The sequence below is a fragment of the Brachionichthys hirsutus genome, chromosome 5 (genome assembly GCF_040956055.1).
Source record: "Brachionichthys hirsutus isolate HB-005 chromosome 5, CSIRO-AGI_Bhir_v1, whole genome shotgun sequence".
Lineage (NCBI taxonomy): Eukaryota > Metazoa > Chordata > Actinopteri > Lophiiformes > Brachionichthyidae > Brachionichthys > Brachionichthys hirsutus.
In genome coordinates, this window is record NC_090901.1 from 720314 (window position 1) to 747387 (window position 27074).

A 27074-nucleotide genomic window follows, 5' to 3' on the forward strand; every position below is an offset into this window, starting at 1 on the left:
GTGAACAACCAATCAGAACACACTTACCGTTTTATATCGTGACATCACGGCGTTTCCTCCACAGTGCTGAATGAATAATAAAAAGTGTCACACTTTGCAGTCCGTCACGTGTTCTTGCTGCCCCACCATCAACCCACGGGAGGTGGGAGGCGGGGAGCTGTCCACGGTGCTGAGGATGAGGAAGATGAAGGCGGAGCTCCCACCCAAGGCCTTTCTGTTGTGAACCGCCGATCGGTCCAGGACTCGGGTGGGGGGGGGCACGTGTCAACGAGCCAATGCATTGATCAATGCGCGGCTGGAGACGTCCCGAGTGGAGCGTGGATTTCTGCCGGAGCGGCGCGATGCTGCAAGCCCCGCCCTTATTTGTGTTAAACTATAGATCCATCACAATCACGTCTGAATCTGTGTGATCGGGTCCGACAGTCACGTTGAATAACAGCTGATTCTGATGCGTGGAGCGCTGCTGCCCCCCCGCGGACGCGCAGCTGCACACAAACAAATGTCGTAACAACTTGTAACTTGGCACACTTATAGATGACATATGTGGCTGGAACTGACGTGACGGAAAAGTGGGTGTGACTTACGGTGACGACGTTATGGACGTGTAAAGGTTTAATTTTGTCATATCTCAAGAACGGGAGGTCGTACAGAGGCGCGGGTTAGACCAGCGTGTTCAGCACAGCCGAATTACGGTGGGTAGACCCACTTCTCAAGTCTCTACAACGTAAGGTTCACGCGATATTTCGATTTCAAATGTTTGGAACATTTCTGGTGTTATTCCAGAAACAGCCACAGGAGGGCGAACGCGGCCGCTTCCGTGAGCGTCTGAAGTTGACAAAAAGCATAAATATGCACACAAACCAATGTCGTAACAACTTGTAACTTGGCACACTTATAGATGACATATGTGGCTGGAACTGACGTGACGGGAAAGTGGGTGTGACTTACGGTGACGACGTTATGGACGTGTAAAGGTTTAATTTTGTCATATCTCAAGAACGGAAGGTCGTACAGAGGCGCGGGTTGGACCGGCGTGTTCAGCATAGCCTAATTATGGTGGGTAGACCCACTTCTCAAGTCTCTACAACGTAAGGTTCACGCGATATTTCGATTTCAAATGTTTGGAACATTTCTGGTGTTATTCCAGAAACAGCCACAGGAGGGCGAACGCGGTCGCTTCAGTGAGCGTCTGAAGTTGACAAAAAGCATAAATATGCACACAAACAAATGTCGTAACAACTTGTAACTTGGCACACTTATAGATGACATATGTGGCTGGAATTGACGTGACGCTCCGACTGGAAACATGCGTTTTTTGACACTAATTACGATTATTTTGTTGTTGGGCGAGACTGGTCCGTCCACAAAAACACGCCGACCGGAAAGGTCCGTCCACAAAAACACTCCGACTGGAAACATGCGTTTTGTGACACTATTTACGATTATTTTGTTGTTGGGCGAGACTGGTCCGTCCACAAAAACACTCCGACTAGAAAGCCGAATTATGGTGGGTAGACCCACTTCTCAAGTCTCTACAACGTAAGGTTCACGCGATATTTCGATTTCAAATGTTTGGAACATTTCTGGTGTTATTCCAGAAACAGCCACAGGAGGGCGAACGCGGCCGCTTCCGTGAGCGTCTGAAGTTGACAAAAAGCATAAATATGCACACAAACCAATGTCGTAACAACTTGTAACTTGGCACACTTATAGATGACATATGTGGCTGGAACCGACGTGACGGGAAAGTGGGTGTGACTTACGGTAACGACGTTATGGACGTGTAAAGGTTTAATTTTGTCATATCTCCGGTCGGTGTGTTTTTGTTTTTGTAATAATACATTTTATTTATATAGCGCTTTTCTGAAAACTCAGATAACAGAAGTGAAATCATAAGATCATCTTCGGCTTGTTTGTTTAAAAGGTGAATACGTGATCATGAGGATGAAGAGTAAGCAAATGTTTTATTGAGATCAAATGATTCCTGAAGAGATCATCAACAAGCTGTCTGGTTTTCTGCGCAGGGCGTTGATAAGACTAGAACAATGTTCTGCAAGAGAAAAAAGAAAACGTCATCAACACCATGTAGCTCAAAGACGAGCCGCTGTTTAGTCCATAATAACTGGACTAGCCGGAAAAACATTTTCATACCGTTGTTGTCACTGCACATGAAACACGACAGAACAACTCATTCACAATTTAGAAATGTGCTACACAGTGTCTGCCCAGCCCGACTTCGGAACAGTAGCTCCAACATCTCGTTACAGAACCAGCGTATATCACTTGGTAAGTCCGAACACGCAAGAGTCCAAAGGTACAACATAAATCTGAACAACTGCTGAAGGCTTGACACAGATCAATATTTCAGAGGCATGTAAATCCAGCTGTCTGCGTCAGGATCAGGCAGATACGTGCTGCGATGGATCACGAGAGCATTCGTGGTGCATATCTTTACCGTATTGTTGCATGTCAGAAATGGAGAAACATCAACTCGAGTCAACTTCCAATAAAAAAACAGGAAAACTGCATACAGTCAACGCTCCAAACATTCCAACGCTACAATACATAAAGTGGACGATTTAACAAAGGTGCTTTCTTCTGTTTGACACAAAGAGAAAAAAGGGACCACACAAAACAACGGTCACTCCAAACCTCTCCTCGGAGACGTGCACTGAAATGACGTGCACTGCTGCAGTACGTAGCCGTGTCTGTATAGCGTAGCACTGCCTTCAACCATCTTCCTGTTCAAAGTAGGACTTAGGGCTGCATACACATGCACACATGCACACAAGCCACGCCGTCACATACTGCAAGCTGCTGGGCCAGATTCAATTGATTATGGCCAAATGATCACAAAATGAATAGAACCTGCATCATTATCAGAACGCTTACATTTCATCTTCATAGTCCTTTGGAGGGGCGATAGCAATCACCACATCAATCCAGTCCTGAAGGTATAAACAACAGTTACTGCCAATAAATGAATCAATAAAAGTCAGGCACGACTGAATCTGACAGTAAGACGGTGATGAAAGCAAATCTAATCAATCAGTAATAAGGCAGCCTAGAGGCACAGGTCAGTGGAGGATACATCTTTCTAATCCTACCCCTCCGCTATGCCAGGCTCGGGCTAGAGAGTTCTGTCCTTCCGTCAATGTGGCATCAATAAGGATCTTCCCATTCACAGCCATAAGTTCATCCCCGGGTACGATGCCACCTACAGGAGGACACGGTGACCGTCGCCAGCCAAACATATTCATTAACAGCAGGACTGCAGACCCGAAGCAGCAGTGATACAAGTTTAAAGTTGTGAATGTATCATAACCGCACGCCTCAGGGAAACTCAACAATCCTATTCAATTCACTGGCATCCTGATGTTGAGCATAATGAACAGCCTGTAATGCTAAGACACAACGTCTAGGACTCTAGGTGCTGCTCCGTGTCCCTTTGGTTAATAACGTTTTTAGTAGTTCTGTGAGGCTTTAATTCAGAACTGATACTTTGAGCTAAATATAGGCATGCACATATTTAGTGATGCGAGTTGGAAATGAACATAAACTGACCGTGCTTATCTGCTGCACCACCTTCATATATAGAAGACACCACCAACTTGCCCAGCGGAGAGTCTGCACCGCCCTCCAGAGCAACGTCAAGCTGTCCAATCTGAAGGACGGGAAACGAAGCGATCAATGCCACCCGTCATTTCCTCCAGTCCAGAATCCCTCCAATGATTCAGTACCTTTTTGATTCTCAGCAGTCTCACATCTCTCCCATTTATCTGATCTGAAGTGAACTATTTCCAAAGAAAATATTGCAGAAGAAATGGGAAAAGAACAAAAAGCGATGTCACAGTGCAAAAACGTAATATCAATCACAACAAAGAACGGCTTCGTGCTCACCGAGTACATGAACACTATGCTATAGTCTATAATGTCCTTTCATTTTATCATTCTGCTGTAATTTCTCAGTGGTTACATTTGTCTTCATCGTTGATGTAATGCTAGTTCTGTAGGGCAAAATATATGTTGTGATCATTAGTGAGGAAACACGATGAAGCATGCAATACCATAGAGTAGGGTTCAAAGTCTTCTTCGTGTTTCTGAAATCCCTGAAAGAGAAGCAGCTCATTAAACCAGATCAGTAAGGTGACAGGAAGTTAATGAACCGGTCACTAACTAAAGACGCAGAAACATCTGTGAATGAAACCTGTGTAAAGAGTCGACATGTGAAGGGCGGGTCAGATTTCCTTTGACAACCAGCTCTGTCATAAAGTAGCACAGTGAATAAATAGAAACCATGGAGACAGTAATGCATCCAAAAATAAAAGCAACATACTTCAATTCAATTTGCACACAGAACATTATTTGTTTCCCTTCCAGGACAAACACACATTCATCTAAATATACGTTTCAATATAACAAAAGAACTCTGTTGCATTATATATATTATCAGTCCTGACAGGCAGCAATAAAACTGATGTGGCGTTTAGCATAATAGACGCATGAAATCAGATGAGACTGATGTTCTCTTTCTAAAAGCAGAGAGTGGGTACCTAGCAACGAGCTTCAGCTCTATTAGTAAGGCAGAAAGCTGCAGTAACCACGAGGAAGAGCCAAACACAAAACGTGCTGGTAGAAGAGGAGAGAAAACACTCCGAAGCTCTCGTGAGTAAAGGAAGGCAGTGACAGGTATGGATTACTTGTCGTTTGGGGTCTGATTTAAAAGACGAGTTGAACGGCACCATCCGTTTCAGCATTTCCGGAGGCTGAAACACAAAAACAGGTATCAGCTCTCAAACATTTAAAATCAAGACAAACATAAACCTCATTTGTGGGATGGCACTTCTATTTAAATTAGCAACAGAGGTGACTGAGGATGGATGCAGTCAAAGTGCAATCTGTTGCTTCTGTAACCTCACGGGACCCGGAGCGCCGCTCCACCCTGGAAGACACTGCTGCATCGCTGAAGCAACGCGAGACGAGACTCACTGCGCACGCAGCATCACTGATGACATCATCACCGGCAGCCCAAAGAATTGCTGAACAATTCAATATCTAATCCGTCGAGACCGAATTAAAAAACGTCCTGCCACTGTCAGCAGGTCTTACAGTGCGTTATAGATCTTTAACACAAAACAGAACCCAACTCAGCAGCAATACTATTTGACGTAAATCTTTCTAATTCAATTGATGAAATAGAATTTATAAAAGCTGATCATTGCATTGATTTGTCTGAATGTTTTGTTCCTATAAGACTGAATAAACATCGGTGTCAGAGTTGAGTGTTTGGTACCAGGACATCAGAGCGGGACGCAGCTCTGTGAGGATCAGGCCGATGGCTTTGGGACTGGGGCAGCATGACTGGTTTAGACATGACGGGGGCCATCTGACGCCTCTGGTTGGGGGGACTAGGAGCTAGTTGCTATAAAGAAAGACCATGTTTCCACACAACATCCGAGTGTACGATCAGAATTGAAGAAGAGCATGTTATTTATTAAAAAAAAGACATTTCTCACCAGGGGAGAGCTTGATCTGGAGATTCGACTAGCATGAGACGTATTTCTCATTACCTGAGCCACAGAAAAATACAAAGAAAGTTTCAGCTCTCCTGCATGAACAGATCACAGTAGAATCATTAGGGCAACGCACACACACACACACAGCCAGACTTCCATTTTAAGGGTACCACAGCTTGGCTGAGGCGTAAAACAGGAAGTAGAAACTCCCACGCAGCCACAAGCAGACCCCGACAGTAACTATCCATCAAATCAATGAGCCAATGAGATTTAGTCACGCTCATCTGGTGATTGGCTTCCTCAACGTGCCTCAGAAAATATATATTACAGTGCATAAATCAGGAAATGCAACCTTGGAAATGTATAAACGTAAAGAAAGTAAGGAAATAAAGTAAAGTAAGGACATAATATAAAAATAGAAAGCCCCCCCCCCCTCACACAGGAGTCTCTAACCTTCGGACTGGAGGGGTAGGACAGCTCGCTGGTGTTAGACGAGTAGAGCCCCCCTCTTGGGAGGTATCCTCCTGCCTCCCACTCACTCCTATGCCCTGGAGGACTGGGGGGGTGATGCTGGCTATATCCACTGTGGGGTCCCACTTGTTCTTTCATGTGTTGTGGGGGTGGCGGCGGAGGGGGAGGGGGTGGGGGTGGAGGAGGAGGAGGTGGCGGCGGATGAGGCCGGGGGGCAGGCTGAGGAGAGGATGGAGGCCATGAGGACTGAGGTGGAGGGGGGTGCTGGGTGGAGGGTGGGTGGGGGGGTTGAGGCTTTGGGTGGGGCCTGCGACCTTTGTTGCTCACGGTCGACGGGGCAGATGGACGCGTTCTAGCACTCGGTGGAGAAGGAGGGCGCCGCTGGGGGGATACTCGAGAGGGAGGAGGGGCGTAGTTGGCTATGGTTGGGTTCAGCTTGGCTGAAGGTGGAGGGAGAGGTAAGGGAGGAGGGGGCTGGTTAGTGCTGGGCTGGGTGGGGGCCAACCTCTTCAGAGGCCCTCTCAGGCTCTGATCCACCTCATCAAGGTTAATGTCATCCAGATCAGTGGTTGCCAGTTGGAGCCCCCCAGGGAAACGCTTCACCTTCGGCCCAGAGGCAGGGGAGAGCGGCGGGGAGAGCTTTAAGGTTGAACAGAGGACATCATCATCGTCATCCTGAGCAGCTAATCAAGTTCACCGCCTCCATGTGCTGCAACCTGAGCTTTAGCACCCACGCCAAACGCATTTACACACTAGTACACGTGTAAATATTATCATATTACAACTAATCATTGGACTAAAATGTGATCCTGACAGAATGGCGCTTTTAGATTCATTTTACAGTTCATTCTAAGTCCTGTTTGTTTTGGTCTGAGACGCTTCTCTTTAAAGTCTCAAACTATAAGATCGTTTCCCGTCATGTTAATTCTCCTGTTTATATATTTAACAATTTGGTAAAAAACATTCAGGTTTCATCATTCCCATTATTTCATCCCCCCGATGTATCATATAAAGCAACATTACATATGAACAAATACACAGTGGTGCAAACCCTGCACTAAAGAACGTCTTTCTGAAGCTCTGAGCATCGGTTCACCCAAACGACAGAAAGTAGTCGCCTCAGTTTTCTACCTCTGGGGATTCATTCTCCACACAAGAGATCTGCTCCAGCCGAGTCTGACAAAGACGCTCCACCCAGTGCTGCACCTTCTCCGACTCCTCCAGGTCTTCTCTCTCTGTCTCTGAAACCTGGGAGAGAATCACGGCGATCATCCGCTCAACTTTAAAGCAGCATATACAGCATGGCTGCATCTAGTTTCAGCTTCTCACCCTGAAAGATTCATAGTGGATTCATGCTGGGAACCCCCCCCCCCCCCCCCCCCTCCCTTCCGTACCTCCTGAACCAGCCGATTGATCTTCAGTTGCTTCTCTCGTTCATACATCTCTTCTTTCTCCTTGGCCAGTTTCAGCTCAAACTCCATCTCCTTCTTGTTTTTTCTCTGCTCCTGCAGCGTATCTATTTTGGATACTTTCTTCTTTTTCTTCTTCTTGTCTCCTTTCTGAGGTTTCATCAGTTAGTCAAAATAAGAAGCAACCGGGAGAACAAACCTGCCACTCCAAATCCCTCGGCACGGCATGCACAGATAGTGTCTACGACCGATCAGGCTATAGGAAGAGCCAGCTAAAAACCAGAGAGGAGTTAGTTCGTCTCTTTGCAGCCACCCCACCACACCACACCGAACTCGGGCAGGTGACAGTACCTTGCGGATTGATGGAAGTTTTCCCTCATATCGATAAAACCAGCCAAAGGCTAAGGATGCAGATGAAACATGTTAAATAAATCCAAAGGCAGAGCAAGACAAAGCACAGCAGTCAAGAAAGAAGGTGGAAATACATTCAGCTCAGTTCCATTTCGATAAAGAGAAATCTGTTGAAAATGTAATGATGCACTTTAACGACATATTTAAAACTTTCCGATTTCAGAAGCCCAATCTTTCCTTGTGAACAGATTTTTGATGGAAGCATTAGTTTCTCCAATGGTCACATTTTGGTTGTCAAAGGAAATCTGCCAGCTGTCTGTGTTTACTCTGCTTGCTCGGGTGTCACCCAGCAGCCGGGGCTCCACACTCACTTGTCTGTCCTCCTCGTCCTCTTCGCCTTCATCGTCTTAGAAGAAAGGACAGAAACAGCACAGCACACAGAAGCAACACAGAGAGAGAGCATGCATAAATGAAAAGCCAAACCAGACAAGGATCAGCTCTACTGAAACCATATGAAAGGTTTAGCAGTCAAAAGGGCCATCAAAGACAAAGACTCACGAGAACTCTTGGTCTTTGGAGTTGGCGTGCTTTTCTTGTCAGCTGGGGTGGGTGATGGGCTCTTGGGCCTGTCTCTGGCTCCCCAGTCCTCCTGCCACTCTCTGTTGTGCTTCCTCTCCACAGCCTCAATCCTACAGAGGACGTGTAAGAGATCTGGCATGGGCCAAAACGACGACGACTGAATGGAAAACATTAATTTAGCAGCATACTTGTCCATCTCCGTCCTAAAGCGTTCCTCTTCCTCTGCAGTTTTCTGAGAGATCTCCATCTGTCTCCTGTTAAAAAGAAGATCAATAGACTAAATCGCAGGAAAATAAATAAAGGACATCGATCCAATTTATAGGTGCAACTGGATGGGATTAAATCCCTCAGATGATTATTGGAAGCAGCTGTTAGTCCAACAATTTCAGATGAATCAGAATAATCATAAAGGGTGAACCTTCCACCTTAATACTAAGAAACACACACCCTCACAAACAATGGGCGGAGCTTGTGTTGAATATCCGGCTCACTTCAGAGAATAAATACTTAATCTAGACCGAGGCCGTTCTGATATGGTTCGTACAATCATTTTAGATCGAAGAAGCGCTGAGGTTAGGTTTTGTGCCGTTCACTCACTGCCTCTCCGTCTCCTGCTGCTCTTTAATGATTTTATTGGTCTCCAGTGCCACCTTCTTCTGGTGCATCAGTTCCTGCCTGTTCAGCTGTCTGCGGGCCTCCACGGCCAGACGCTCCTCATCCGTCACGAAGAGGTCGCTGCCCTGAGTCATGAGAGACACTAATCAAAGAAAGCTCATGGATACAGCGCTGGGACGTCCACCCATCCTCATATAGAAATATACAGGAGAGATTATCCTGTAAATATTGCTGGATTTAATGTTGAAGTAGAGACATAACATGCGAAAGGCACAAGATGTCTGGTTTGACTTCACTGGAGAATTTGTCCCATATTTAGCACGGTTCAAAAACACTGCACAAATAAATGCATCAGACAAGCTCCAAGGAAAAGAATAAAGGAAATAAGATTCCTTGTCCCAGTTACAAAGATGCTGTCTGCGAGTCCTTGGGCAGGCCGCATGCCGAATGACTTGACCGATGGTCTGAGGTAGACAAGGTAATGCGACATCTCCAAAACAGTATTACTCTGAACGGATCACGAATGCAAATGGAAGAAGGAAAACAAGCGTTTGGTTTCATGAGTGGATTCAGTGCAAACTTTATCCTGATCTGTATACGATTCTATATCATTGTCCGTTCAATTCAGTTTAATCAGAATGTCAGGAGGAAAGCTTTACTAGCTATTTAGCTGGTTTGATGTTAGATAGACACATCAGAGTGTTGCAGAGATCATACAATAAATGAGCTCAGTGGTTTCTGTAAAGACAAATTTACACCGGAAAAATGTACGCAGAAGGAATACATTAAAAGATAATCATCTTGAGAGCATCACGATGATCTCAGTAAAGTTAGCTCACGATAGTTTGGATTTTAGAATGAGTTATGTGAGATGAGCTGCAACAAGAACAGTCCAAATATGATTAATTCCCATTGAATATAATGAAGTTACTTACAGCTCCTGTCAGAACAGTGATAGTGAGACTCCTGCTGCTCTTCAGAACTCTCACAGCCTAGGAATGACATAACATGAGGCTTTACATTACGCCCTGTGTGCTTGTGATGGCCACATTTATGTTACCATTACAGGCTTTGTTTGCTCCATCAGCTACTTTGGCAACCATGGAGGATTCTGTTTTAAATTGCCAAACTCATATTTGTATGTAAAAGCTTTGGACTCCCTAATGAACACAACTCACCTCTCTGTGATCCACATTGGTGAAATCCACCCCATTCACCTCCACAATCTGGTCTCCGGCCTACATTTTTATGACAGGACATGAATTCAGTCCACAGCAGTCAGATATGTGTATCACAGAATTGGACAGAGGTTGTCGGGTCATTTTGAGGGGTCACCCGAAGTCCGACTTCTGCAGCGAGGGATCCTGGTTTGACGCTACTGATGTAGATACCGGGTTTCTGGGTGGGACCGCTGGAGATGCTGATGCCCATCCCCGTGGTACCCACAAGACTGAGGAAAACTTTCTTCTCCTTGATTTCTTTGCCTCCAATGGATGCCAAGCCAGCAACGCTGGTTTTCTTCTCCTACAGCATCATGCAAATACAGAATAAAATAAAGACGAGTCCATGCTATTTGACGACGTGCAATAGCTTGTTAAATGGAGAAAAGGGGTAAATCTGTCTCCTACCCCAGACTCAGACACAAACTGGTCAACAAACTGCCACTTGAGAGGTTCGTCTGATGAGCTGGCGATGAATGAATTCAAGAGAACAACGCAACCTCACATCACTCCTCATTTCATCATGCGCATATCAGCATCTTAATTATCTTACCTTTTCACTGGGATCATCCCCACATCTGCACAGACGGTGGGAAAACAAAGCAAAGAATGATGTCATCATTAAACGCCTTTCAATTTCAAGCTGTTGAAAATGTGTTTCCTGACGTACGGCGAACTTTGAGTGACACGATCTTCTTTGTCTTGATGAGACTGATGACCTCCTCGTGGATACAAGAGGAGATGGAGTATCCATTGATGCGCACAATCTCATCACCAACCTACGAATCACCAGTGTGGGATGTAAGTCACGAAACCTTCATGTTCAATAAATCAAACTACATCAGGGAAAAATTCAAGTTTGCTTTCCATTAAATCTAATTATAATAAAAGGTACTAATACTAGCCAACTTTAATAACTACAAGATAAGCATTCTAATTTCTACTTTATCTAATACAGTAGTCACATGATGTAGCTTTAGTTAGGTTTAAGTAGTTTAGCTACATGAAACATCTATATTATAACAAAACAAAACATTTTATAACCCGGTATGCACCAACCTGAAGGCCAACATTGCCAGCCTGACCATCTTTGACAATCTGTGAAATGTAGAGACCACAGCCAAACTCCAGCCCTCCTCGAACACTCAGGCCTAATCCGTCACGATGTGTCCGATCCAAACGCACCTCTTTCAACTTCCTGCACCATCAGAAGGTAGAGGAGGATGCACAATAAAATGTGAGTAACAAACACACAGAGGAAAACGGGACAGGATGACTTTACACTGTACTCGCCGTGATCTTTTAGGGGTCAGCAGGTCATATTCCACCTGGTGTTTGAGTGGAATGAGCGGTCGGATGGCATCAAACAGGGGCAACCGCTTCGGTTCATTGATGACCAGTTTCAGGTCCCCGACCAGGACAGGTAAGTCCATCGATCTGTTAGAGAGGGACGACTATGCGTCTCATCTTTTAATCCTTTTTTGTAACACACGACATCTACTTTCCATAAAGATAAAATATAGTACAGTATCGGACCCTCTGGTCAAGTGACATTTTACACTATGTTACTTTTTAAACAATAAAAATAGAATTTGAAGTAAAATTGTACTAAATAAAAAAATAAAAATAAAGAAATTAGAAAAGTGGCGAACTCTACCAATAAATGTAACGGTAATATGTAAAAGTGAATTTCTAAATGGCATTATACATGAAAGAGAATTGAGCAATAACTGAAAGTGTCTGACAGGAAACAGCTTTAAACAGATCTTGATGTGTAACTGGAATGTAATCTTTAATTTCTATTTTCAAGGGTGACAATATGTGATTATATCTAATTGCTAATGGAAACAGTTAAACCAATATTCTTTATTTTACAGTTTATAGGAAGCCACAAGGAAACTAGAACAGCAAATAAAGAAGCATAGCATACAAAATGTGTCCACCGGGCTTCCTCATTGATTATTAATGTGCCGTTTCAGCGCAGTTTGGAAGAATAACAAGGGCTTTTGTGGATAACTGGCCAGGCTTGTCGGAGCGCAGTGGAAACTGATCAGAGGTTTAACCCCCCCCCCCCACCTCCCCACATACACACACACACACACAGTCAACTGAGACGTGGCAGCAATCAGAATCAGTCATCAAAAATGAGTGTGACATGGTCAGGATGAAGATCACAAAAAATAAAAAGTCATTGAGGAGTTCGTAGAAGTTAAAATGTATGTGGGCATCATCTCATCTCATCTCGTCTCATCTGCAGTTGTGACTACAAAACCCTTATTTAATGGCATGTTGGAAAAAAGGCTTCATGAAAAACACCTTGTCAAATCTGCTTCAAAGTGGTAGTTGTGTTAGGGAAAAGTGAATATAAAATACTTTTCATATAGAAATATGAATATAATTTACATTACAAAGACACTCAGTACTCACTGGTGATACAGGCGGAGGACGTCATACAGGTAATCCTTTTCTGCTTCATTCTCAATCAGCAACTCCACCTGCAGAAAAGGACAACCGTGTGGTTTCATCCTTCTGACTGCTGACCCAAAGGAAATGCCCGCCCGCTGACACGCACCGTGCCTTTTCCACAGATGGAGAAGCCACCAGTGTGTATGTGTGAGGGTGCTAATACAAACCTGATGACGGCTCAGGTACAGCAGAATGGTTTTGAGGAAACGCTTCGGCCAATCACTAATATAACACATTTCAACACTTTGTTTTCTCGAATAAATCTGTCTGAATATTAAAACTCAAAAGGTTTTCAGACTAACAGAAAGTTCTAGACTAAGCCTCGAGGCAATGAGACTCCTCAGCCTGAAGCGAGTGCCCTTCTCTAACCATCAAACCGCTGGGAAGGACTAATGGCAGTGCAGCGAGGGAAGCCTGCAGTGTGAAGGTCAGCAGTGTCACCTTACATCTCACAACACAACCATAGATGATCATTCACACAACCGCACACACGCTTCACCAGAACCCTTCTGTCCTCAGAAACGAGTCTTCATTTATTCATGTCACGGAAGTAATAACTCCATGGTTCCTGCAGGGAGGTTGGGCGTGCAACAAGGTGTTTATGGCCGTCATAAATATCTCTTGCTCAGGGGCGTGAGGCAGGCAAGCACTCCTGCAGCCTGGGCCAACTGGAGACTTTGGCACTGCAAACCAATTAAGCAAGAAAAAGTGCACTACCCTTTAGAGCACTAAAGCTCTACTGCAGGATATTATGGAACAATTTCCAGAGAACAAAAGCCAATTGAAACGCCACTTCTAAACTGGTTAAACAAATAATGCAATTCTTCTATGTCACACAAAAGCCAACAAAGCTCCATCGTGGCCCCTCAGCTTCTAATTAAACCGTCTCTTCCGCTCAGCTGCTCACCTCTAACATGGTCTGTTTTATCTAACGCTGATGCCCTTTGAGACCAGCCCGCAACGTGGGGCTGTGCACGGCTGTGAGCAGCACAGATGGTTGTGTGATGATCTCTGGGGCTGAAAACACCCTGAACATATCATGTTGCCTTCATTTATTATCCCTTTGTTCATCGTTACCCTTTCAGCTTGTAAAGTGGCAACACAAGCCACAAAACAGTAATATTTGCAAAAAATGCTTTCTTGCCTTTTACTATTAAACTTCAAAGAAAAATATGAACTGAAGTACAAACTATACTAATACAAGTCACTCCAAATACCATTTCACAGGTGATGTTTATTACATCCGAGACTAGAAGCAGTAATTTCAGTGAAATAAAAATACATCAAACTATTTTACACTTGAACAGTTTTTATCTGTTAGATCTTTCTAGGGGAACTTTAAGGGGTCAGGCCTCTGTCCCAATGAAAAGTACACCTGAGCCAATGACGTAGCAATCAGGTAGGCTTTTAATGGCGCGTTTAAAAGTCGTTTCATCAACAGGCGAAGAGAACAATGTCTGCTTCTTACCTTGTGCCTAAATTCTCGAGCAACTTTCCGCTCCATCGCCGAGAAACAAACTGTCCGATGTCAGCGTCGGTGTCTGACGGGACCGGAGGGGGGGGTCACCACGTCAAGGTGGCGCAGAGAAACCCACGCACGCATCCGGTTAAGTGTTTCACAGTAAGACAATTATTAACTAGCATTTAGTGCCGAAGTAAGCAGTATCAGTTACAACCTGACATATTGTAATAAAGTTCAGATTCATGTTTTTATTGTGCTCTCACCTTTATCATACTTTTAAGGCGATCAAAATCATCCGCGCGTGCTTTAATACATCAACTATATACGTACGCATTATAATAAACGTAATCAAAGCTTCTAATTATTATTAATAATTAATCAGTTATAATCTCGTATTTGATTTGTTTTTAAATTATCGTAGCCTTCCTGCCATTGACATAAATGTTTACTAACTTTATGATCCTACACGTTTCATCCCGCAGATGTTAGATGAGTGTGGCGCTAGTGAGAAAAATACTACTTTGATTTCGTATCCCACGAAGAAGACGAAGAGGCGTGAACTTCCGGGTTTCAAAAACTAAACGACCGCATTTCCTGTGTTGTTGTTTTGAGCGACAAGCTGTGAGTTTTCAATGTGTTTTAAAAGTTTATCCGTTCGTTAGCGGTCGACATATTTCACAACAGATATAATTACTTTCGCATTCTGACTTTATTTTCCTTAAAGTGAAAATATTAATTTATAATAATGTCGAAACATGAACGACAGATAAATACTGTTCATGTTGTTTCTCTCGTGAATCAGTTTAAGGATGAAAGTTATTTCTGTCACAATTAAGTAGTTTCTTAGTTAAACAAGTGAATATCCGTTAAAAGATATCTGTTTTTGATTTTCCCGCTACCCCCGGCGCCCAATCATTAATTCTATTTTCTGATTTGTTTGAGTAGAGATGTTAGTCTCCCTCCCGGGCACCTCCAATAAAAAACAAAACACAAGTTCTATTCATTGGATTTATTATTAGAATTTATTTAGTTTATAGATACAGAGACTCCTTCTAGTGAGGAAAAAAGAAAATCCACTATTATAAAGTGCATTAAAGGATGACAACGGTTTTGAGGAGTCTATGCAGCAACCATTTTAATATTTTGCTAATCATAATCTTTCAAATGAGTATTACATGCATAACTGGTACAAACTGACACGTTTTTACCTGTTGTTACAGAATATGTAATGTTAGCTCAACCAAAGGTTACCGTTTTTGCTGTATTAATAACATTTTCCACATTTCCTTTTAGTATTTTGTGCTGGTATGGCATCTCCTCCAAAAATTGCAATGCCACACAGGTAAGAAAGGTTTCTGCAGTACTGAGAATGGCCATTATGGGAGGGATGTAATGTAATCTCTCTGAATAATCCCTAAATCCCTCAAGTAATAATCCCTGAAAAATGTTTAGGATTATTTTGTCAGTCTGGTCCCCCACTGTTAAAGTCTTTGGTTTTATTCCTTAAAGCTGCTTACATATGCTTCTTTCCATGGTAGTCGTTCATTTTCATTTCTTGCTATCTCTAAATTTGTGGCCGGCAGGTACTTTGCTGGAACAGGGTGAAGTATTTTATGTCTTGTAACACTGAAAGGGTTTATAGTTATTACTTAAGTTGTTATCTCCCAGAACCAACATACCTACCCCTGGTAGAGAACCTGACTCACCACTTCCCCCGATCCATGAGCGGCTGGCTTACCTCCGTCCCTCCAGGGAGCTTTTGGAGTTCTATAGAGAGAAGATTGCCCAGTTCGACGAGGAGCAGGAGGAACTGCAGCAGATGCTGGAGAAGTACAAAAGCATCGCAGAGGATCAGGTGAGACATCCAGAAATCATATGCAGTTGCTTTCTATATAATATTGCATTTAAGGCAAGCAATATTGTATTTGCCTATTTTAAATTGTTCTCTGCACCCTGGATATCCTTTCAGCATAAGCTACAGTGGGATGTAAAACAGCGCGAGGGAGAAATTGTGGAGCTCCAAAACGCTTTGAGTGACATGCAGGTCTACCTTTTCCAAGAGAGAGAACAGTCTTTGAGGCTTTATGCAGAAAATGACCGACTAAAGATCAGGTGGGTGAATCGCTGATGATGAAATTATAATAATGATAGTTGATGGAATAAGACCATCCTGTTTGCTGTGGTGGGCTGGGGCAGCAGACTGAGGGTATCTAGCCCATCCTGTAAAGCTAGTTCCTGATAGTCAGAGGGCTATTTGCCTAAGTAAGACAAATAAATAGTAAGCCAAGCGAACAATCCACAGTGCTTTGAATATTTGTCTGCTGTATTGCATTGTCATTGTACTTCCCTTGTTCTACTCCATGTCAAACTATCCTTACATCTTATAACTGCTATCCAGAGAGTTAGAAGACAGGAAGAAAATCCAGCACCTTCTTGCCCTTGTGGGCCCTGATGCAGGAGAGATCACTTATTTCCACCGTGAACCTCCTCACAAGGTACATCTTTATCTCATCACATGTGATAAATGTTGCAAATGCAGCTCAACATGTTTCCTCCACAACATTAAGATCAAGGTTTACATGATTATTTAAACGAATGAAGACATGCACTGTGTGATTACATTTCAGGTCACTATCACTCAGAAGAACACCAAGATCATATCGGAAGAACATTTGAATCTCAGGCCAATAAAGTTGAGACCTGCTGTCACCAGAAAAGGTTTTTTAAAATGCATCAATTTAATGTTAAAATGTTGACAATAAATGAAAAATACATGAAGAAAGATGTGAAGAAAAAATCATTAGTTCTTTTTTGTTGTGATTGATCAAGCAATCGTCAATATCTGATCTGTTAAACACAGCCGGCAGGGATTCTTGTTAGGCTTTCTTTGCAGAAAGATTAGGAATTGCTCCAGACAGATTATGTCATTTAGAATTCATGTTTGTTATAGCAGAAAGTAACAGGAGTAAAAGCTCATCTGATGGAGTAAATGCAGAGGCCCTGGAACAATACAAGAGCAATAAGCAGACATTGTTGCTGCAGGTGGGTCAAGGTCTGCTTTCAGAAATCGGTTTTAATGTGCTCTCATCTCATACAGCGCTGCTGATGAGTTCCATGTCATTTTTTGTTTTCTTCCTTACTGTTTCAAGGTGGAGGCTCTGCAGGCTCAGATGGAGGAACAAACTCGTCTTGCCAAAGAGCAAATAGAGTCTCTGCTGGAGGATCGCCGGATTAAAACTGAGGAGGCGCAGGCCCAACAGAACCGGGATCAGGAGCGAATCACTGCTCTGACCGACAAGTGGGTTTGCATCTTTTGTTCATTTACTACCAGACTAAGTTGCTAAGTGTGTTTTTGGAATAAAGTTCTTTCATTACTCTTTTCCATTTGGATCTCTCGTGAAAAATAGTTCAATATTTTCTTGTTCTCTTTTTTGAAAATACCCTGAAATTTTGAATGATAATAAAATGTTCTGCTTCATCTCAATGTTTGCCTCTCTCAGACTCCAGCGTACACAGAACCTCTTGTATGAGAGCACAAAAGATTTCCTACAGCTGAAGTTTGACACACGGGCTCATGAAAAGAGCTGGATGGTGGAGAAGGACCGGCTACTAAGGGAGCTGGATTCCTGCCACAACCGTCGAAGGAAGGCTGATTCTGCTGGTGCAGAAATGGGCAGAATGTGGCAACCCAGCAGCAGCAGCGCCCTGCTTCACCCCAGGCCACGGGCAGAGTCTCAGCAGCCATACAAGGGGGAGATAAAAGTATATAGATTTTATTATATGACTGTCCTGGTCCTGCTACTCCAATTTGAAAAATAATGCAGTTTTGTTTCTCTGTTTAAGTTCTATTTTTTTTATACTTACACTACTTAATTTAATCTGTTTCTCCAGGCAATGCAGGAGGATCTAAAACAAGCCCACCGTCTGGCAGAGATGTACAGGGAGCAGTGTATTACTCTGGAGACGGAGTTATCTCAGATTAGAGAGAAAGGAGATGTGGGCAGGGAAATATTTAAGGTACCATTGTTTAACAAATTCTCATCATTTTAATTCCTTATATACATCTCTGTGCTATTTATTATATGACTCGGCTTGGACCTTTTGTTAATGATATTTTGAACTTAACGAATTTTATTGTGTGCAGGATCGTTCAGACAAAATGGCCAAGCGTCTTCAACTCATGACTCAGCGTTATGAGGCACTGGAGAAAAGGAGGGCTATGGAGGTGGAGGGCTTCAAGACAGACCTGAAACATCTCAAACAGAAATTTAAAGATGTTGAAAAGCAACTGCTCAAGGTAAATAGTCCAGTAGTTTATTAACCAGGAAGATCAGATCAGAATTATAACATAATAAACATCACCTCCAGCCTTCCATGCTGCTGATACCCTAAATAACATTTAAAGTGCTTAACTTGGTGTGTATGCATCTACTCTTTTAGGTTACTCTTAATATTGGGCCAAACCAGGACTTGGCCATTCTTCATGAGGTGCGTCAGACCAATGCACGGACGAAGAAGGCGCAGGGAGAGCTGATGACGCTGAAGGCTAAGATCTATGCCCTTGAGAATGAGTTGAGATTTAGCTGATTGGCCGCTGGTGACTGCGTCTGGCCAGAGGACAGTCCATATGAGGTTGATCTCATCCGTGCATGTGTTTGTGCCCTGTGTTTATGTCTAGAGTGTTTTATCTGGGACTTTTGACAAATAAAGATATTTTGCTCCAATTATTTTAAAGTAATTAAGCCTAGTAATTATTTATTTAACGAATTTTACAAACTCTAAAATGCTTTTTTACAGTATACATTCAGATTTTTCAGGGGAGAAGCTGAACTCTTTATGTTTCTAATGTCAATGATGCCTCATTTCAGTTTTTGTTTATCAAATATAAAAAAAACAACTATTTTTACTACATACAATTGAATTTAAACCTTACCTTGATTAAATTTAAATCTGTTAGAATTGGTTGTCGTCTTTGATGGGAATGTGTGATAATTATATGTTAAATAAGCATGTTTACAGACTTTCCAGTAACTCTGAGAAGACATCTTGAGGTTCTGACAGTCCATCGGAAGGATTACTAGTATAATAAACTACAATGTGTGAATACATTAATAAGACTGAATGTATATTCAGGTTGTCACCTGGTAAATAACAATACTATGACGCCAAGAAATAACATTTACATTTTTGAACATACAGAATAAATATGACATTGATATTAGTAACTTCAGTTTCATTTCTCCTGAAGTACTAATCGCCGGTGTGAATAACGTGACGTAGACTTGAACCCGGAAGTTTGGACTCGGTCAAAGTTTATCTTTATTCAGAGTCCTTCTGTATTTAGGCCCGAGCGCCTATTCTAGGCGTAAGGGGCTATTGCTTTTGCAACGCAGAAGACAAGTTGACGAGCGTAGCGAGTCAACCCTCGACAAAGTTGACGAGCGCAGCTCGTCAACCCTCGGCAAAGTTGACGAGCGCAGCTCGTCAACCCTCAGCATCCAACACACTCACGCACACACACACCGACACTCAACAGCACACACACACACAACCCGACACTAAACAACACACACGCACACATAGACATCGACAAACACAGTTGACGAGCGCAGCGAGTCAACTGTGTTTGGAACTGTCTTCCGATGGTTGACGAGCGCAGCGAGTCAACCATCGGGCGACCAACACACCCACGCCCACACACACGACACTCAACAGCACACACACACACCCCGACACTAAACAACACACACGCACACACACAGACATCGACAAACACAGTTGACGAGCGCAGCGAGTCAACTGTGTTTGTAACTGTCTTCCGATGGTTGACGAGCGCAGCGAGTCAACCATCGGGCGACCAACACACCCACGCCCACACCCACGACACTCAACAGCACACACACACACACCCCGACACTAAACAACACAGACACACAGACACACACACACACACAAACACGAGTTGACGAGCGAAGCTCGTCAACTCGTGTTTGTGTGCCCCCACAGACGCGTAGCCCTCGTCGAGACCATTCCGAAAATGTATTTTGTGTAGAAATCGCACACTCAGAAAAAAAGTTATATTGTTTTTGCAAAAATTCTTTATTCTTCTTTATTCTTTATTCTTTATTCTTTATTCTTTATTCTTTATTCTTTATTCTGCTGTTTAAACGGCAATTTGACCCCCTGAACATGCTCGAAAACTCACCAAACTTTGAACCAAGCTCAGAACCGGCGAAAAATTAATTATTTTATGTGTTTCAAAATTGGGCATGAAAAAGTGGCGCGCTAGCGCCACCTACAAAAATCACAATGCATTGTGCCTATGGGGGGTCCGACGCCAACTTTGTCGGACAGCCACGAAATTCGGTACACACATGCGTCAAGTCAGGGCAAAAAAAAAAAAGTATTATGGCCACGCCCCCAGACACACAGGAAGGCGGCCATATTGGATATAATTTTAAAAACTGCTGAGTCAGCGTTTGCACACACACACACTCCAATCCAAACCAAATTTTAAACACTTATTGACCCTTCCTACCTGGACACTTTAAAAGGGAAACTTTGACAATCAGCCTTACAGCGCCCCCTAGAGAACGATAACAAAAATTGAATGGGAATTAAAAAAACACTTTGCCAGAAATGATTGAAACTTACCAGAAAAGTCCCTCATGTGGTCCCGATCAAAAAACACAATCGTAACCATGTTGTTGGTTTTACGGTGTTGCCGTGGCGATGGCAACCCCTCCTACGGGGAAGGGTCCGACGTCAACTTTGTCGGACAGCCACGAAATTCGGTACAGACATGCGTCATGTCAGGGCAAAAAAAAATGTATTGTGGCCACGCCCCCAGACACACAGGAAGGCGGCCATATTGGATTGAAACTCCTGATGGCAGATGGCCATATAATCCAAATAACGATTTGACTAAACTGTGAGCTACTAATGCAGCTCAAATCTAAACACTTGCGAAGCACTCAGGACAAAAGCGGCGTGCGTCGGCGGGTCAGCTCAACGGCCTGTCGGCCGGCGAGGGCCTACAACGCCGCTTGCGGCTTTAATTATTATTTATTGCTGTAATGAATGATGGAAGCTATACAAGCAGCGTAGAGGCGACAAGTTACTTTATTTAGATTCTGTGGCCCAGTTCTCCAGTCGATAGTTCTGATAAGCGGGCGGTTAGCTTAGCATGAACTAGCATTAACTAGCACCGGCTTTCACGCACACACACACGCAAGCGCCTGGACGGGAGCATGCAGAGGATAAAGGCGTTCACATTTGGACGGCAGCTGCTGAAATCACGCTGCGGCTCGGCGTCTCCACATCATGCCGTCAGCCATGTAAGTGGATGCTTCATTAAAAGCTTCATTAAAAGCTTTATTGATACGAAGACGGAACGTGTACCATTAAGGCGCTGACGTCACGACCACCCTGAAGCAGCCACATGAGTGATGAAAAAAATATATATTTATCATCTGATACCACAGTAAAAAGGGAACGTATACTACTTACTATCTATAATGTATTAATTATGCTGCCATAGAAAAACAGCAGTAAAGAAATGGCAGCATCGTTTTATGCAGTACTTTCTAATGGGATAGAAGTAGTAACAACTAGTGCTAAACATGTTTACAGTCCTATTTTATTCTGCTGCGTGTCATTCAGGCACAGCCTGTCGTTTCACAGCAAGTCAATAAACGACGTCGTGTTTTCATACATGTCAACATTCTCTGGCCCAGTTCTCCAGTCAAGGCCCCAAATCCTTCGGGCTCCTCTTTGACATCGATGGGGTGCTGGTGCGTGGCAGGACACTTATCCCTGCAGCCAAGCAGTGCTTCAGGAACCTGGTTGACCACGATGGGAACTACAAGGTGCCTGTGGTGTTTGTCACTAATGCTGGGAACTGCATGAGGCAAACCAAAGCTGAGCATCTATCACATCTGCTCCAAGTGGAGGTGAACATTTCACACTATAATTAATTGTGCTGCTCATCAGTTTCCTTTATCTTGTGTGTATTGATGTTTTTCCCTCTTTGTCTTTTATCTCAGGTGTGTCCAGAGCAGGTGATGCTCTCCCACAGTCCTTTACGAATGTTCACCCAGTTCCATAAAATGCGTGTTCTGGTGTCTGGGCAGGGTCCGGTGGAGGAGGTTGCTCAAAAGTATCCTATCTTGGCTTCCTGTAATCTGAGAACATTGACCTGAGACGTTTACATCTTCTGTTTCTCCATCGATTTATTTTGCTCGTGTTACACTTTAAAATCATTATATGCTATATAGTCTTTATACCTTTTGTTTATTTTGAATCCAAAGCATGCTTTAAAAGATGGCATGTATGAACTAGTGGCTGTTTCTTTCCCATAAAACAAAGACGGCTGGTAATCTATTCCTTTGGAAACAGATAATAAAAACACAATGTTTTGTCGTTCAGAACTGTCTTTCAACTGTGTTGGATTTAACCTGCCAAACAGCCTGGGCTTTCAGGATGTTGTTACTATAGATATGCTCAGAGATGCTTGTCCTCTTCTTGATGTCGTAGATCATAACAGACGGCCCAAGGAGCCAGTGAGTGCTTTTAATATTGAAGTTACTTTATGTTTATTTAGTGTTGAATTAGACATTTTAAGCCAACTGTATGTAATGTCTTATAGAGTCCACCCTCAAAAGCCTTGCGGCCGATAGATGGTATGTTTCCACACACACAATCTACATTAATGGAATAATTTCCTGATGAAACGTTAATGCAGGATGAACTTTAGTACGACTGTCTTTTGTCTCATGTATTTCTTCTCCTGTTTGTTGCAACAGCTATCATTTTATTTGGTGAGCCAATCAGATGGGAGACCAACCTCCAGCTAATTGTTGACATACTCCTGACAAACGGGAACCCGGACACTGCCTGGAACTCAATCCAGTACCCTCACATACCAGTCCTGGCCTGTAACATGGACCTGCTCTGGATGGCTGAGGCGAAGAATCCAAGGTATCGTGTGTGTGTGTGTGTGTGTGTGTGTGAAGAGACCCAGATATTTACAAATTATTACATTCATACATTATTACAATTACATTCCCATAAACCTAAATGTCCATGTGTCACAGGTTCGGACATGGCATGTTCCTGGTGTGTTTAGAGAGCCTGTACAAGAAGATTACAGGCTATGAGCTGAAGTACCAGGCTCTGATCGGTAAGCCCAGTGTGGTGACTTATAACTATGCTGAGCTGCTGATCAAACAACAGGCTGAGAGACTTGGCTGGGCCACACCTGTGAAGAGGCTTTATGCTATCGGGTCAGTGACTCCATCATCCCTTGGTTTTAGGCCCACATTTTGGAATCATTACATTTAATGTGTGTCACACGAACAATTTAGTGTGAAGCTAGAAAATCACTCTGAGAGCGCAGACCCCGCCAAGCAGCTCGTTCCCCTTGTAATTAGATGTACACCGTCCACATGGTGATCTGGATCATCATCGAAAGGTTCTAAATTGTTCTTGGTATCTTCATACACCAACCATGAAACGTAAACGTGAATCCATCCAGCAGTTTTCCATAATCCTGCTAACAGACAGACGAAGAAACGGCGTTTAAAACATAGCCTCCTCGGTGGAGGTAATAAAACGTCTCGTCATCTGTTGTCTTTTTGTAGTGACAACCCCATGGCTGACATATATGGGGCCAACCTCTACAACCGCTACCTCCAGGCTTCTAGACGTGCCGATACCAAAATGCAGGCTGCGAGTGGCGGAGGAGGCGCAGGTCCCTTGGGAGAAACTATTGATGAAATGACATCAACAGAGCTGGGTGGCGTGTCAGGTGTGCCCAGGCCAGAGGGCGAACTTCCAGAGAGATGCAGCTCCATCCTGGTGTGCACGGGCGTGTACAGCAGGGACCAGCAGGAGCTGCCTTCAGATCCAACGCTCACTGTCACTGAGCAGCGCATCTTCCATGGGCACAGGGACTTCCGCTTTGACCCCGCGCTCACGCAGCCATCCTTCATGGTGCAGGATGTGAAGGAGGCAGTGGAGCTGGTGTTTCAGCAGGAAGCCTGTCCTCTGGAATAGGATGAGTGGATCATGCCATTGCATGGCACAGCCATCCAGCTAACAGATCTATCAGCCCTTGACTGGTATCAAAATATGTTTTATGGGCAGAGATTTTTTACAATCCATGTTTTGAATGATCACACGGGTAGTTTGGGTGTTTCCTGGCTGGTTCGTAGAGATTTAAGTGTAATCCGGCATGCTGCAAAAAGCAGGAGTTTGGTCACTAAACACAGAAAGTTTAGGGTGTCGCAGACTGCTACTAATATTGTTGTATTTTCCTACAAACCACTCTTTTTAACGGTACATTATTTTTAAGTGTACAGATAGGAAATGAAGGGACACACAGCTAACCAAGCCAGTTCTGTTGTCATGTTTCAGTCCACCGGGTGAATTCATACACTAATTCTGATTATATTAAGTTGCCAGATTTTAGTTGTCAGTAATGAGTAGAGCAATTTCACTTCAGCGTCCTCTGATATGAACATAGTTTCTACTGAAATAAGAAAAGGTGCCTTTTAGTCATGAATGTTAAAATTTGTTTTTTTAAAACATTTTGAATTTTATTTTATCTTGTTAGTTGTGGAAATCTCATGTATGGTTCATAGTCTGTATTAAAACAGAACTTTTAAGTGCTGGTTTTGTGTATTTGTGGAGTGATGATGATGATGGATTTTCTGGTGATTTAAATTACTTAATTGTTAAAAACAAAGGAATTCTGATTATGAATGACAAAAGTCATACTTTACAGTATAAAAGACGAATTTAAAAACCCCCACAAGAAATACGCTAATGTTTCATCAAGTGGAAATATGTGTATTGTCCAACAACCTCAGTACAGAGTCCTCCTGCAGAAGTGTGGTTTGTAATGCAGGAGTCATCACGTTCAACAGCAGTTATCCTCAGATGAATATTACAATATCTAATCAAAACAGTTATTGATACTAATCGTAAGCACAAAAAAAACAAAAACAAATTCACTTCCTTCATATTCACAGTGTCCACTAACAGAGCCGATGTAAATAATCTTCCTCCCCAGGTAGAGAAATGTGGCGAACATCTTTTGTATTTCCATACGTGGTTCAGTCTAGTCAGCAGCCACACTTTTTGTCTAAGCCCCCAGTGCCATGGACTGGGTGGGAGCTGTTACTCAGCATGAACTGTGGAAAGTCTTGCATGGACTCATCTGTGATGGACATTCCATGTCGTGCCAGCAGCTCCCGGGCCATGAGGATGAAGGCTGCATCCACATTCTGGGCCTCCTTGGCTGAGGTCTCCAGAGCAGCCAGGACCCCGTTGTTTTCTGCCAGTGTACACGCGTCTTCAAACAACACCTGCCTCTGAGCGTCCAGATCGGCCTTATTACCTGCAATAAAAACACAAGATAGAGTATTTGTCTTGTTGAAAACATGTTTGATCAGTTAACCTACAGACAATGAATATTAATTGGGGTTTAAAGCCTATCCAACCTTTATTCTGCTTACCTATGAGAATCAGGACCACGCTGGCTGCACCATACTGCTCCACCTCCCTGATCCAGTGGGGGACAGAGTCAAATGTGGGTCGCCGTGTGATGTCATAGGCCACCATGGCCCCGTGGGCACTGCGGTAGTAGCTCTGAGTTATGGTGCGGAAGCGCTCCTGTCCTGCCGTGTCCCACACCTGCATCTGCAAAATAACACAAATACACAAATCTATCTAACATGACTTCAGGGACGTCTCAAACTGATCAGTCCTTTCAGAGTCATGCTCGTGTTCAAACACTGATGCGGTTTAAAAATGAGCACACCCAGAAAGCTAACAGAAATGTTGTAATTTACCACTCCTTGCCCTCTAAAGAGGAAAGGAAAACACGCAAACATCTCACATGCACATGCACATTTCTTTCGTGTATGCAGATATACTCAATAAAATTCTCTTGGGAATGATGATTATGTGTTACCCATTGTGGTCTAAGAATATGTTTAATAAAAGCCAAAGTTGCTTAAAGTAAAGAGAAAAGCCTAAATGAATGAAAAGAGAAGTCAAATGGCATTCACATCACCCACCTTCACCTTCTTGCCATCAATGTCCAGAGTACGAACAGTAAAGTCGACCCCGATGGTGTTTTGCTGCTTCTCCATGAACACACCAGACTTGAAGCTCTGTACCACGCATGTCTTCCCCACGTCTGAGTCCCCAACCAGGACGATTTTAAAAAGAAAGTCGAAAGAGTCCTCGATCTCCGGCCCTGCAGACTGCATGGTGAAGGGGGGAATATGTACACAAAAACACACACGCTGAGGTGGAAACACTAGATCCAAGACCTCTGTGTCTCTCTGGAACAGAACTGGTTCCTTCCAAGTTGTGTCAATAATAACTGTGACTATTTACAGAAACAACAGTCTCGTAGCCTCGTCAGAGAAAAGGGCAAACTGGGTTTCTACCGGTGGCACTGTAACAGTTCCTGTGTTTCCGGCTATGGATATGTGATCCAGGTAAAGCGGTTCCAGTTAGAGGTTAGAAGAACACTTAAATTATTAATAATCTTACTTTTGAATCCAGTTTTATTCCAACAACTTGCTTTCTCTGTCAGCTTCATTCACAAACTGCATGCAGCATATCAAAAACAACTCCAAAATCAGGTGAATTATCCCATCGTAGCTTCAAATTCCTTTTTCTTTTTATCCCATGAACAAGTTTAAGTCAGTATCCAAAACTCTTTGGTTGTCTTGCTTGTCAACATTACTCTGTCAGCCACGTTTCTGATGTCTTAAACACAGTCTCGGGGCCTGCCCTTTGGACTGCGCTCTACATCTCTCCCTCCTTTCATTCTGGTCGTTATAGACACACCTCTCACCTGTCTTGGAGGGTGTGGTCTCCAACTGCCAGCCCACCTGCACCACTGCATCTTGGGATATATATTTTCTTTCTATTCGGGCTCTGTAAATGTTTTCACCACAAATGGAAG

At 43.4% G+C, this 27074-nt stretch overlaps 4 protein-coding genes across 4 annotated transcripts; 2 read left to right on the forward strand and 2 right to left on the reverse strand.

The window, feature by feature from the left end:
- Positions 1-1922: 1922 nt before the first annotated feature.
- Positions 1923-14147, reverse strand: ush1c (Usher syndrome 1C). Its single transcript, XM_068739198.1, has 27 exons — positions 14096-14147; positions 12589-12656; positions 11451-11598; positions 11221-11355; positions 10832-10940; positions 10715-10739; positions 10570-10627; positions 10277-10465; positions 10120-10179; positions 9877-9933; positions 8924-9066; positions 8515-8580; positions 8306-8436; positions 7748-7797; positions 7382-7546; positions 7119-7235; positions 6315-6626; positions 5955-6233; positions 5517-5570; positions 5294-5422; positions 4701-4766; positions 4068-4109; positions 3741-3794; positions 3565-3664; positions 3108-3217; positions 2893-2948; positions 1923-2050 (listed from the first exon to the last, which is right to left on the reverse strand). Exons 1-27 carry the CDS (start codon positions 14129-14131, stop codon positions 2038-2040), a joined length of 2772 nt encoding a protein of 923 aa, XP_068595299.1. The 5' UTR covers positions 14132-14147; the 3' UTR covers positions 1923-2037.
- A 1249-nt stretch (positions 14148-15396) lies between these two features.
- ccdc77 (coiled-coil domain containing 77) lies at positions 15397-18777 on the forward strand. Its single transcript, XM_068739711.1, has 11 exons — positions 15397-15431; positions 15758-15944; positions 16059-16201; positions 16488-16584; positions 16717-16807; positions 17040-17131; positions 17239-17387; positions 17590-17851; positions 17981-18106; positions 18234-18386; positions 18530-18777. Exons 1-11 carry the CDS (start codon positions 15397-15399, stop codon positions 18674-18676), a joined length of 1482 nt encoding a protein of 493 aa, XP_068595812.1. The 3' UTR covers positions 18677-18777.
- Positions 18778-21339: 2562 nt separating this feature from the next.
- Positions 21340-24145, forward strand: hdhd5 (haloacid dehalogenase like hydrolase domain containing 5). The gene is made up of 8 exons (XM_068739861.1): positions 21340-21426; positions 21814-22041; positions 22135-22247; positions 22557-22650; positions 22737-22770; positions 22894-23068; positions 23185-23373; positions 23731-24145. Exons 1-8 carry the CDS (start codon positions 21340-21342, stop codon positions 24143-24145), a joined length of 1335 nt encoding a protein of 444 aa, XP_068595962.1.
- Positions 24146-24977: 832 nt separating this feature from the next.
- On the reverse strand, positions 24978-27014 carry rab19 (RAB19, member RAS oncogene family). Its single transcript, XM_068739141.1, has 4 exons — positions 26964-27014; positions 26173-26361; positions 25609-25792; positions 24978-25490 (listed from the first exon to the last, which is right to left on the reverse strand). The coding sequence occupies exons 1-4, from the start codon at positions 27012-27014 to the stop codon at positions 25216-25218; spliced, it is 699 nt and encodes a 232-aa protein (XP_068595242.1). The 3' UTR covers positions 24978-25215.
- Positions 27015-27074: the final 60 nt, after the last annotated feature.

Coding starts and splice junctions, on each gene's coding strand:
- ush1c (XM_068739198.1), bottom strand. CDS start 14,131: ATGGAGCGGAAAGTTGCTCGAGAATTTAGGCACAAG. Junction 10,628..10,714: donor GGGATGATCCCAGTGAAAAG/GTAAGATAATTA, acceptor ATTCATCGCCAG/CTCATCAGACGAACCTCTCA. Junction 8,581..8,923: donor CAGCAGGAGACGGAGAGGCA/GTGAGTGAACGG, acceptor TCTTTTTAACAG/GAGACAGATGGAGATCTCTC.
- ccdc77 (XM_068739711.1), top strand. CDS start 15,397: ATGGCATCTCCTCCAAAAATTGCAATGCCACACAG. Junction 15,432..15,757: donor AAAATTGCAATGCCACACAG/GTAAGAAAGGTT, acceptor GTTATCTCCCAG/AACCAACATACCTACCCCTG. Junction 16,585..16,716: donor ACCGTGAACCTCCTCACAAG/GTACATCTTTAT, acceptor ATTACATTTCAG/GTCACTATCACTCAGAAGAA.
- hdhd5 (XM_068739861.1), top strand. CDS start 21,340: ATGCAGAGGATAAAGGCGTTCACATTTGGACGGCAGCTGCTGAAATCA. Junction 22,248..22,556: donor GTGGAGGAGGTTGCTCAAAA/GTATCCTATCTT, acceptor CCTGCCAAACAG/CCTGGGCTTTCAGGATGTTG. Junction 22,651..22,736: donor ACAGACGGCCCAAGGAGCCA/GTGAGTGCTTTT, acceptor AATGTCTTATAG/AGTCCACCCTCAAAAGCCTT.
- rab19 (XM_068739141.1), bottom strand. CDS start 27,014: ATGCAGTGGTGCAGGTGGGCTGGCAGTTGGAGACCACACCCTCCAAGA. Junction 25,793..26,172: donor TTGATGGCAAGAAGGTGAAG/GTGGGTGATGTG, acceptor GTTATTTTGCAG/ATGCAGGTGTGGGACACGGC. Junction 25,491..25,608: donor CGTGGTCCTGATTCTCATAG/GTAAGCAGAATA, acceptor TTTTTATTGCAG/GTAATAAGGCCGATCTGGAC.